At 41.7% G+C, this 12,204-nt stretch overlaps 1 protein-coding gene across 1 annotated transcript in view; it reads left to right on the plus strand.

Moving 5' to 3' along the window:
• Window positions 1-12,204, plus strand: part of LRP2 (LDL receptor related protein 2) — a 227,247-nt gene that overhangs the window by 201,988 nt on the left and 13,055 nt on the right. Inside the window, exons 67-70 of the mRNA XM_008258707.5 lie at window positions 2,539-2,704; window positions 4,713-4,841; window positions 7,756-7,976; window positions 9,575-9,751. Coding sequence (XP_008256929.3) covers window positions 2,539-2,704; window positions 4,713-4,841; window positions 7,756-7,976; window positions 9,575-9,751 — 693 coding nt within the window. The remainder of the gene's footprint in view (window positions 1-2,538; window positions 2,705-4,712; window positions 4,842-7,755; window positions 7,977-9,574; window positions 9,752-12,204) is intronic.

Genomic DNA, 12,204 nt, shown 5'->3' on the forward strand with positions numbered 1-12,204 from the left:
CCTTTTCCGTTGGTTCACCCCGCAAATGGCCACTGCGGCTGGCACACTGTGTCCATCTGAAGCCAGGAGCCAGGTGCTTCCTCCTGGTCTCCCATGCAGGTACAAGGACCAAGTACTTGGGCCATCCTCCAGTGCCTTCCCAGGCCACAGCAGAGAGCTGGACTGGAACAGGAGCAACCGGGACAGAATCCAGCACCCCCAACCGAGACTAGAACCCGGGGTGCCGGTGCCACAGGTGGAGGATTAGCTTAGTGAGCAGCGGCACCAGCCCAATAAAACAATTTTAAAAAGTTTAGCTGAATGAAGAAAAAAGTGAATAGTGCCTGTTATTGAACCATTCATAACTCTGTATAGTTGCAAATAGAAAACTTGTCTTTTATACAAGGTATTTCAAAAAAATTCATGGAAAATAGAAATGGGGTAAAATGATCTGTGCATATGAAGGGTATTCAAAAGGGCCATGGAAAATACATGTTATGAAAAAACTACATAGATTTCTATTTTTTTAACTTTTATTTAATGAATATAAATTTCCAAAGTACAGAATATGGATTACAATGGCTTCCCCCATATAATGTCCCTCCAACATGCAACCCTCCCCTTATCCACTCCCTCTCCCCTTCCATTCACATCAAGATTCATTTTCGTTTCTCTTTATATACAGAAGATCAGTTTAGCATACATTAAGTAAAGATTTCAACAGTTTGCTCCCACACAGAAACATAAAGTGAAAAATACTGTTTGAGTACTAGTTATAGCATTAAATCTCAATGTACAGCACACTAAGGACAGAGATCCGACATGAGGAGTAAGTGCACAGTGACTCCTGTTGTTGACTTAACAAATTGACACTTTTGTTTATGGCCTCAGTAATCACCCTAGGCTCTTGTCATGATCTGCCAAGGCTATGGAAGCCCCCTGAGTTCACTGACTCTGATCATATTTAGACAAGGCCATGGTCAAAGTGGAAGTTCTCTCCTCCCTTCAGAGAAAGGTACCTCCTTCTTTGATGACCCATTCTTTCCACTGGGATCTCACTGGTGGAGATCTTTCATTTAGGTTTTTTTTTTTTTTTTTTTTTTTGGCCAGAGTGTCTTGGCTTTCCATGCCTGAAATACTCTCATGGGCTTTTCAGCCAGATCCGCATGCCTTAAGGGCTGATTCTGAGGCCAGAGTGCTGTTTAGGACATCTGCCATTCTATGGGTCTGCTGTGTATCTCGCTTCCCATGTTGGATCATTCTCTCCCTTTTTGATTCTATCAGCTAGTATTTGCAGACACTATTCTTGTTTATGTGATCCCTTTGGTTCTTAGTCCTATCATTACGATCAATTGTGAACAGAAATTGATCACTGGGACTAGTGAGATGGCATTGGTACATGCCACCTCGATGGGATTGAATTCGAATCCCCTGGTATGTTTCTAACTCTACCGTTTGAGGTAAGTCAGCTTGAGCATGTCCCGAATTGCACATCTCTTCCCTCTCTTATTCCCACTCTTATATTTAACAGCGATCACTTTTCAGTTAAGTTTCAGCACTTAAGAAGAATTGTGTATTGATTACAGTATTCAACCAAAAGTATTAAGTGGAACAAACAAAAAAATACTAAGAGGGATAACATATTAAGCTGCTCATCAACAGTCAGGGTGAGGGCTGATCAAGTCACCATTTCTCATAGTGTTCATTTCACTTTAACAGGTTTCCTTTTTGGTGCTCAGTTAGTTGTCACTGATAGATTTCTATTTTTTTTGTACCAAAATAATCTTTAACTTTTAATTCCATTGTTCATGAACTTTTTGAAATACCTGATACATGGCTCCCTCGTCTACTAACTTTATGGCTTGAACAATTGCAACACCTCCAGTTCTCAATTTTTTTATTGGTCAGTGAATAGTAATCTTGTTCCACCTACTTCCTCTGAGTGTTGTTTTGGAGATCGAATGAGATAATGCATGTTTTGTGTTCTGTCAATGACCATACCAATGTAAGATTTATTATTGCTGTATTTTCATACTTATTCATACAATACAGTAAGATTTTCAAGAATTGTGTGTATCTAGGAGAGCAGAAGGTTCCTAGTATATATTTCAAAGTCACAGTCTTCCTAAAATGTCTGCTCTTCACGATGCTTTAGTCTGTATATAAAATAGGACTTCTTAGCTACATGGCCACTGATAGGATGATTTCAAATTCTCCACCATCTGCCCTATTTTATTTATATCTCTGTTCTATAATTTAGAACTTGATCCTGATAACAGTAAATAGGCTCTTGGCAGAAAACTATTTTAATGAATTGTCCTCAAATTGAAATGACTAAGGAAATATCAACAAATTAACAATTGATGCAACTTGTAGCTGATAGCTCAAGTATGATAGACTTTGAGGTTTGGTAGTATTAATCTAATTGAGGTATTAATACTATAAAAAAAATGAGGTAGAGATATCAGTAAGTGAACAGTAATTCAACTGATTAGACCCCAGATCCTCCCTTACTTGATATTCTCGCTGTGAAAATGACCTGTGTGTCTTCCTCTGTAGGTGTTGTGTATTATACTGTGCTGGCACAGGGCTCTGAATTTGGTGCTATCAAACGTGCCTACATCCCCAACTTTGAATCTGGCAGCAATAATCTCATGCATGAAGATGACTTGGGCCTGAAATATGTAATGCAGCCAGATGGATTAGCAGTTGACTGGGTTGGAAGGTAAATTTGTCACACATTCCCCACTCCGGCCTATTCTACTTTCCTGGCTATAGCTCTCTACTGCTCACCATGGCCCATGAGGTAACTGGGCCCAGATACGACAATATCTGGGTTTGCTCTAGCTCTGGCAACCACCTCTGCTTACCGTATTGTGTCACATAAACATTCCAGGTATGTCTTGAAAAGGTTTGGGAAAGTACCCATGTCAAGATTCTGTGTTACATCTAGGAGGGTGTTCTGACTAGCAGAGGTCTAGATTCCAAAATTAAAATTCATTATGGCAGCACTGTTCATTTTGTGAAAAAATGGAACAGCCTCACAATTATCCCAATAAAGGAATTGAGATGAAAGTTTTCTCTATGGTAATTATTTTGGGGAGGAACAATCTACATCTGTGTGTTTAGCAGAATATCTGTTGGCACAGATTGGAAACTTGACTTTCCTGTAATCTTTGGGTTTGAGTTAATAGAAACGTTGGCTTTGCTCTGTTCTTTTAGACTCTCTAGTACCCCAGGAACCAGAACCCCTCATTTTGATGACCCCTAAATAAGAAACTTCAGTAGAATCTTCAGGAGATAGACTGAGATGCACGCTGATATGTGGAAATTACTGAACTCCTTCTTTGGTGTTTGTTGTTGTTGTTGTTGTGTTTTTTTTTTTTTTTTTTTTTTTAAGGCAGAGTGGACAGTGAGAGAGAGAGAGAGAGAGAGAAAGGTCTTCCTTTACCGTTGGTTCACCTCCAATGGCCCCTGCGGCCGGCACACTGCGGCCGGCACACCGCACTGATCCGAAGCCAGGAGCCAGGTGCTTCTCCTGGTCTCCCATGGGGTGCAGGGCCCAAGCACTTGGGCCATCCTCCACTGCACTCCCTGGCCACAGCAGAGAGCTGGCCTGGAAGAGGGGCAACCGGGACAGAATCCGGTGCCCCGACAGCCACAGGCAGAGGATTAGCCTATTGAGCCGCGGCACCAGCCAAGGCTCCTTCTTGAAGGAGGCTTGCATTGGAGTGATTGTGCTTGGAAAATGTTTACTTGCAAAAGAGTTCAAGCATATATGGAATCCCCCATATTCTTGAAAATGAACTAATAATGGGAAAACGTTCAAAATGGCAGGCTCAGGGGCTCCCTGGTCTCTGGGAGGATGGAGAATTCATTTGTATTGTAAACTCATTTTTACCTTTTAAACTTGTCTGGTGTTCCTGAAAGACTGACACTTATCCAAAGAAGTTAATTGGGTCCCCACTGTACCTTCAAGGCTTACAGGAGACTCATTTCAGCATTTTCTGTTAGGAAACTGGATCTCAGAGAGCTGTTAAGGGAGTCAGGACTTGAAACTGCATGTTAATACGTTCTTCTGAAAACCAATCCAGCAGTGGCAGATGTGTCTTCTTGTTTGAAGTTTTGCCTCTTTCTCAACCTTAATGAATGAGAGGATTACGAAACAGATGGAGCTCTTTCTGCTTGTAAGAGACTGAGACCTGCAGCCTCGGAACTGGAAATAAGAGCAGGATGGCTTTGCTGACTATTTAGAAGGGCTGTTTCTGCTCATGTTTGGAGCAGATGCCAGATTACGGTTGATTTCATTGGGGGCTCTTTGCTTAGGAGGAAATAGACTCATGGGCAGTCAGAATTTATTTATTTGTAAAAGATTTATTTATTTACTTGAAAGTTACAGTTACAGACAGAGACAGAGAGACAGAGAGAGCTCTTCCATCCACTGGTCATTCCCTAAATGGCCACAACGGCTGAAGCTGAGTCAATCCAAAGCCAGAAGCCTGGAGCTTCTCTGGGATCTCCCATACAGGTGCAGGGCCATCTTCTGCTGCTTTCCCAGGCCATAGCAGAGAGCTAGATTGGAAGAGGAGCAGCCGGGATAATTTAGGGTATTCCTGAGAGAAGGACACCGTGCTCTCGTTTGGGATATCAGAGTAGCTGTCTGTCCCAGCCTTTTCTCTAGAAATGGCCAGTGTAGACTTTGTCATTGTTTAACTTTGTCTCTCTGAATTCAGGCATATTTACTGGTCAGATGCCATGAATCAACGAATTGAGGTGGCTAGACTTGATGGAAGGTACCGGAAGTGGCTGATTACCACCCAGCTGGATCAGCCAGCAGCAATTGTTGTGAATCCAAAACTAGGGTAAGTATTTGTAGGAGCCTTTAATATTCTAGATTTTTCTACCAGATTCTCATAACATCACACATCTCTAATGATTTTCTTTCCTAATTGTATTGAAATTGTCCTTTGAATTTCTGGGCTGGCACCATGAGTGTGTGAAGAGTTAGGATCAATAATTTCTGGTGGGGATATTCTTCAAGATCTTATCTTTCTGGCTGAATGAATTCCTTTTCAAATTAGAGCTGTGAACTTTAAAGTCCCTTGTGTCTTTTTTTAAAGATTTTATTTATTTATTTGAGAGGTAGATTTACAGACAGAAAGAAAGGTCTTCCATCTGCTGGTTTATTCCCCAAATGGCTGCAATGGCAGAGCTGAGCCAATCCGAAGCCAGGAGACAGGAGCTTTTTCCAGATCTCCCACATGGTTGCAGGGGCACAAGCATTTGGGCCATCGTACACTGCTTTCCTAAGCCAAAGCAGAGAGCTGGATTGGAAGTGGAGCAGCCGGGACTTGGACCTGTGCCCATAAGTGATGCCAGCACTGCAGGTGGAGAATTAACCTACTGTGTCACAGCACCAGCCCCCTTGTGGATTTAACTGCTTTTTTTTTTTCAATGAAGAATTGTTTTTCCTTTCATCTGCATGTTTTAATGTAACTGATTCATTGAAATTCAGCAAGAGATTGGGTCATATTTCATGGGAAAAAAGTAAATATTTATAGCCAAAATATACATATATAAAAATAGCATGCATAAATACCTCATTATTCATTTGTAGAAATGTTCCATCACCTCAATCTGAAAACCAGTTTTGTCATTTTTCTCTGCATTTCAAGATGTTTAGTTGGATAATAAAATTGAGGTTTACACATTCAGTTCAGCTTCAGAATAGTGACACTTCCAATTTTTATTTTTGAGTAGTCCCAAATACTTCCTATATTTGGGCAAAAGCAGTCTGGCCTCAGTAGATAATGCCAGTATTTATATGTGGAATACTATAAGCTATTATTACTTTGAGCCTATTATATTTCATATGTTAACTCATGCCCTCAGAAACTCTGTATGAATTTGAAAAACGCTTGCCTAGTAAGATTAATCTATAATGTGGTCTTGCCCTCAACATCAGCCGTAGCTTCTTATGTCTTACCTAAATCAAATCTTAGAAGCAGAGATGCTGTGTACACTAGGGCAGGAATGCTGTGACTGGTTCCTGTGTGCTGTTTAACTTCTGCTATAATTAATTTGTAGACCTGTCTTGATATTTTGCTCACATTCTGTTATCCCTCCCCTGTTTTTTTGTAAGATCCTCATTTTATTCTTTGTAATTTTTTCTCACTGGAATGGATCAGTGCAGTCCTGACAGGGAAGGGAAGTAGGAAAGGAGAAAGAGAAGGATTTAATTGCCAAGAGCTTTAAGGCTTGCCCTCTTACAACCTCCTCATTTGAGAGTCTAGCAATCCACACAGTTCTTATAAAGCATCTGCAATATGGGAAACCTTCTTATAGGTGTATGTGGTATATGATTTGCCTCTGAGTGGATAGGTTGATGAAGGTACTGACTAATAATAATACCAAGAAAACCATAAAAAGAGCCAGCATTTATTACATTCTTATTGTATGCCTGTCATTATGTTAAAGTTCTATGTATATAAACTCATTTATATCATACAAAAGGCCTATAAAGTAATTATAACTTTCCAACTCCTATTTACATACCTGGATAAAATAATATCACGTCCTCTTATTCAGCAATTGTTGACTATAATAGAAGGCAGGAGAGGAAACTTGTCACACAGAAACCCTGTGATGGTTCTGCTACTTTCAGGGATTCTGGGATGCTTCAAGAGGGCTTCACAAAGTTCTTGGGAAATGTGTATTATGAAAAAAAAAACTAAGCATGGAATTCAAAAATGTTTGCAGCAAAATAATCTTTATTTACACTTTGGCATGATCTTTCTGAAGTACCCTGGTATATTTAGGAAGTACCATTTGCACTGAACTTGGAAACTTGGGATCCATTAAGTAATGCAACAGGTGGTAAAATATCAGTGTGACTGAGGGTGATGAGGGGCTGCTTCCTGGGGAAGTGGGGCCAATGTAGGAGCTGGAAGGGTGTCCTGCACACAGACAGCGACAGGAGTGAGAGTCTGTTCTTAAGCTCAGTAAATAATACAAACAAAGTCATGATGGAAAAGATCTTTCTGTGGACCTTTTTCTTGATATTTATTCCCTTTTAAAAGTACAGTTCATGTCATATAATTTACTCACTTACAATGTACAGTCAGTGGCTTTTAATATATTCACAGAGGTGTGTAAACACCACCATAGTCAATTTAAGAGAGACCCTAACCCCTTACCCAGCAACCCCTGGTCCTGATCGTTCCCCTTCTCCAATCCTAAGTAACCAGTAATTTACGTTCTGTCTCTATAGATTTTCCTACTCTATACATTTCCTACCAGTGGAGTCATACAGTATGTGGGCCTTTGTGCTGCCTTCTTTCACATGTCTACTTTTTTTTAATGAAAACAAAATGAAGTGATATTTGCCAGTTGTTGAGACTTTGTGACAGACTTCAGACCAACACCGTATTAAAAAGAGAAAGGACTCTGGCCATGTTGTTTCCAAAGCCCAAGTTTGTCTAAAATCCACACATTCCTCAGTAGAATTGTAGGGTTGATCCCCTGATGATTGTTTAGGCTGGTGAATGCAAAGCCATGGCTGTTAGACCACAGAGGGCCCATGTTTGGCTGGCCAATTTTTATTAAGGAAGGGTAGCCTTTAGGAATGGCAGGCCACACATGCTCATGTAAAGTCAGTGCCACTTAGCAGCCAGGTCTTGGGCAAACAGATGACACTGTTGGTAACACCCCATGCTCCACCATAGCTGGGAAGCTCTCTTAGAGGAGCTGTTTCAATGAAGAAACCTTCTGTTGCAGGCTCATGTATTGGACTGACTGGGGGAAAGAGCCTAAAATTGAGTCTGCCTGGATGAATGGGGAGCATCGCAACGTCTTGGTTTCTGAGGACCTTGGGTGGCCGACCGGCCTTTCAATTGATTATTTGAACAATGACCAGATCTACTGGAGTGACTTGAAGGAGGACATTATTGAAACCATGAAATATGATGGGACTGACAGGAGAATCATTACACATGGAGGTAAGGATTGAATTAGAATTTAATGCATTATGTAATTAATTAACAGATTTGTAGTTTCTTTGTCCATATTTTCAAGAGGAACCCTGATCTTAGGACATGGCTTACATAGTTTTTTTTGTTTTTGTTTTTGTTTTTGTTTTAAGATTTGTATTTGAAAGTCAGAGTTAGTTGCAGAGAGAGGAGGAGGGAGAACAGAGATCTTCCATCTGCTGGTTCACTCCTCATATGGCCACAATAGCCAGGACTGAGTCAGGCCAAAGCCAGGAGTCAAGACTCTCCTCCAGGTCTCCCACATGGGTGGCAAGGGCTGAAATGCTAGGGCCATCTTCCACTGCTTTTCCCAAGCCATGAGCAGGGAAGTGGATTGTAAGTGGAGCAACTGGGACTTGAATTAGCACCCATATGGGATGCTGGTGTTGTAGGTGGTGGCCTTACCTGCTCTGCCAGTGCTGGCCCCCATAGTTTTTTAGATACCTGTATCCACCCCAACTCTCAGATGCTGAATTAAATGCAAATTAATCCATTAGCAATAATTCAAGCCTTTTTAGTCCCTTTTACATAATTTTTCAAAATGCTTCTCGTGAACCCAAAAGGCTTCCATAGCCTTGGCAACTCATGACTAGAGCCTAGGGAGATTACTGACGCCATAAACAAGAGTGTCAAATTGTTAAGTCAACAACAGGAGTCACTGTATACTTACTGCTCATGTGGGATCTGTCCTTAATGTGTTGTCCAATGTGAAGTAATGCTATAACCAGTACTGAAACAGTATTTTTACACTTTGTATTTCTGTGTGGATGCACACTGATGAAATCTTTACTTAATATATACTGGAATCGATCTTCTGCATATAAAGATAATTGAAAATGAATCTTGATGCGAATGGAATGGGAGAGGGAGCCGGAGATGGGAGGAGTGCGAGTGGGAGGGAAGTTATGGGGGGGGAGCCATTGTAATCCATAAACTGTACTTTGGAAATTTATATTTACTAAATAAAAATAAATAAATAAAAAATAATTTAAAAAATAAAAAATGCTTCTCAGCAATTGAAATATGAAAAATAATGAAATAACTGAGATTTTCATGTTAAGTTGCTCTGTTAGAGGTGGCATTAATCCATGTCTAACCACTTGTAGACACGTTCATTTTCAGTGTGTCAGCTTGCTGATTATGGACAACTGGAAGCATCTAGAAGGAGAGGGGCCTTTTGCTTTCTTATCTAGGTTCTGCAGAACTGCAATGATCTAGCACACGTCACATCTTTCCTATCTGATTAGTGGTATTTTATGTTCAAAAGAAAAATAAAATCTCTGGCAAATTGCTCTCCAAAAATGAAATACAATCATCAGCTTGACAGTGACCTAGTGCCCTACGATTGGTGTTGGACAGCATGTGCTAACCTAGTTTAGTTTCTGTTATCACCATGTCCCATTGCAGCACACGTTTGTGATCAGAAAGGAAAGTCTTACCAAGTTTTGCTGGAGTTTTAAGGCCTTGTATTAGAGATTAATTCAAGCAGAATAACGCCGGACATGGAAGTAGGGAGGGGTATTTTCTTTTCAATAACCTTGTTTTGTTTTTCTCCTTTGTGTAAGCAGCAATGAAACCTTATAGTCTGGATATCTTTGAAGACCAATTATACTGGGTATCTAAGGAGAAGGGAGAAGTGTGGAAACAAGATAAATTTGGGCAAGGAGAGAAAGAGAAAATGCTGGTCGTGAACCCCTGGCTTACTCAAATTAGAATATTTCATCAACTCAGATATAACAAGTCAGGTAGGTAGTCACCAACTTTGGGGTAAGATGTTTCTGATTATCTGGAAAGCTTACTTCAAAATAATGGCTATATTGTTGGAAAGTGGCATTATAATAGGCTAATTTCTTAGTGCATAAAAGGGGTGTGTGTGTGTGTGTGGTTTAACAATTTTGACCAAAGAAAGATAAAATTGGAGGTTGAATGACATTATACAAGCCATCAGCAGATGAAAAGCAAAAGCATTTCCTTCCTCATTGTTGTCTGAAGTTGAGGAAATACATTTCTGAGCCACAGAGTCCAGCAGGCAACATGCCCCTGCCAAGTGCTGAGTTAACAGGTCACAGAATGGTTTCATGGGCATCAGATATCTTACTCATTACTGATATTACCTGAGATATGTGGACCTGAGTTCAAAACTGCCAGTCATAGACATTTCTGCTTCCTCCCCTCTTCTCATGTCCTTCGATCTGGGTTCTGCTTCATCTGGTTGCCTATGTTCTAATTGCCCATGTTCTAACAGTGTTTGGAGCAAAATGCAAGGGAAGGGCAGTTTTTGACATGAGGCAAGGAAACACTCTTTACCAAGTTCTGTATGTTGGGTCTCTCTTTAATATTCACTCGTATGTTTGTTACTTCAATTAATCTTCTCCAAAACCTTATAAAGAGATTTTATTCTCATCTCAGATAAGGAAATGGAGATTAAGAGAGATTTAATATCTTGAGTGCTTAAGTGGCACAGCTAATGTATGAGTTTTATGCTCAGAAATGATTTTTAAGGATTTATTTGTTTATTTGAAAGTCAGAGTTACACAAAGAGAGGAGAGGCAGAGAGAGAGAGAGAGAGAGAGAGAGAGGTCTTCCATCTGATGGTTCACTCCCCAGATGGCTGCAACGGTCAGAGCTGCACCCATCCAAAGCCAGGAGCCAGGAGCTTCTTCCTGGTCTCTACTGCTTCTTCCATCTTCTACTGCTTTCCCGGGCCATAGCAGAGAGCTGGATTGGAAGTGGAGCAGCCGGGTCTCGAACCGGCGCCCATATGGGATGCCAGCACTTCAGTTCAGGGCATTAACCTGCTGCACCACAGCGCCGGCCCCAGAAATGATTCTGAAGTTTAAGTTTGTCCAACCCAAGCTCAGCGTCTTTCTTTTCTGGTTCAATAGTCAACATGCTGAGTTCCAGGTTGAACTGCCTTCCCATCCCTCTATTGGGAATCAAGGGTAGAGCCCGAGGTCCTCTTAAGTCCACTGATACTCTGAGACCCCAAGACAGCCGAGGCAGATTGCAGCTCAGAGCTGAGAAGCCCGGATTAGAGGAGTGGCGAATGTCTTTGCCGAGGAGTAGCTCCTCTGTGGCCGGCAGTGTTTGCCCCTGCTCAGCCCCTCTACACAGCATTCCAGATCCTACCAACACAGCAGCGCTGTGTTCTGCAGCTCCCAGCCCCAGGTGGGGCCCCCGCCAGCCGCCAGCCGCCAGCCTCCATGGAGAAGGCAGAGAAAAGTCTGGAGGCTTCTGAAAAGAAAAGCATCTCAGCCCGTGGTTGCTGTGGGCCCCCTCTGGAAAGTGCTGGTGAGATGCAGCCCAGAGCCCCAGCCCAGGCTGCTGGCTCTCATATTTCAGCATGCATCTGAGGCATCCGGGACGCTTATTGAATATGGGTTGGTGGGCCCTCCTGTGGTGTTCATGTAACATGCCCGATGTGGCCTAGGAATATGCATTTCTAACAAGTCGCCAGATGCTGCTGTGGGTTCCGGGATCATCTTTGAGAAGCACGGCCCCCGTCCCTTGCTCCTCACAGTGTGGGCTGTGGAACAGAGGCCTCGGCATCCTATAGGAGCTGATTAGTAAGGCGGATTCTTGGGCCCCACCCCGGATCCTCTGAATGTAAATCTGAATTTTTAGCAAGACTCCCCAGGTGATTTGTACCACATCAAAGTTTAAAAAGCTCTGCTCTAGAGAGCTGACAAGATGCTAATGAGGCAGCATTTGAATGACGCGCTTGGAAGATTTCTTATAATTTTATAGCCATGCCTTGGCTATGACTACATTTTGGATAATGGAGAATCAGGATTACAGAAGGTTAACCCAAGAAGGAATTTAGAGATCGTCTAATGCAGTGTAATCCTTGGGTAAATCGTAATGTGTGCTAAGGTAGACTTCAGAAGGTTCTGAAATTACCTGAGGTACTTTTATTAATAATGCTTGAGCTCCACCCCAGAATTTTTTTTAAATGACTTGTCTTTTAATTCCATTTTCTATGAACTTTTTTTCAAAAAAAGATTTGTTTATTTATTTGAAAGGCAGAGTTACAGAGAGAGGCAGAGAGAGAGAGAGAGAGAGAGAGAAAGAGGTCTTCTATTTCTATCTGCCGGTTCACTCCCCCAAATGGCCACAATGGCAGGAGCTGGGCCGATCCAAAGCCAGGAGCCTGGAGCTTCTTCCAGGTCTCCCACATGGATGCAGGGGCCTAAGGACT

This window comes from Oryctolagus cuniculus, chromosome 3, assembly GCF_051225735.1.
Source record: "Oryctolagus cuniculus isolate XC-2025 breed Fujian yellow rabbit chromosome 3, ASM5122573v1, whole genome shotgun sequence".
Taxonomy (NCBI): domain Eukaryota; kingdom Metazoa; phylum Chordata; class Mammalia; order Lagomorpha; family Leporidae; genus Oryctolagus; species Oryctolagus cuniculus.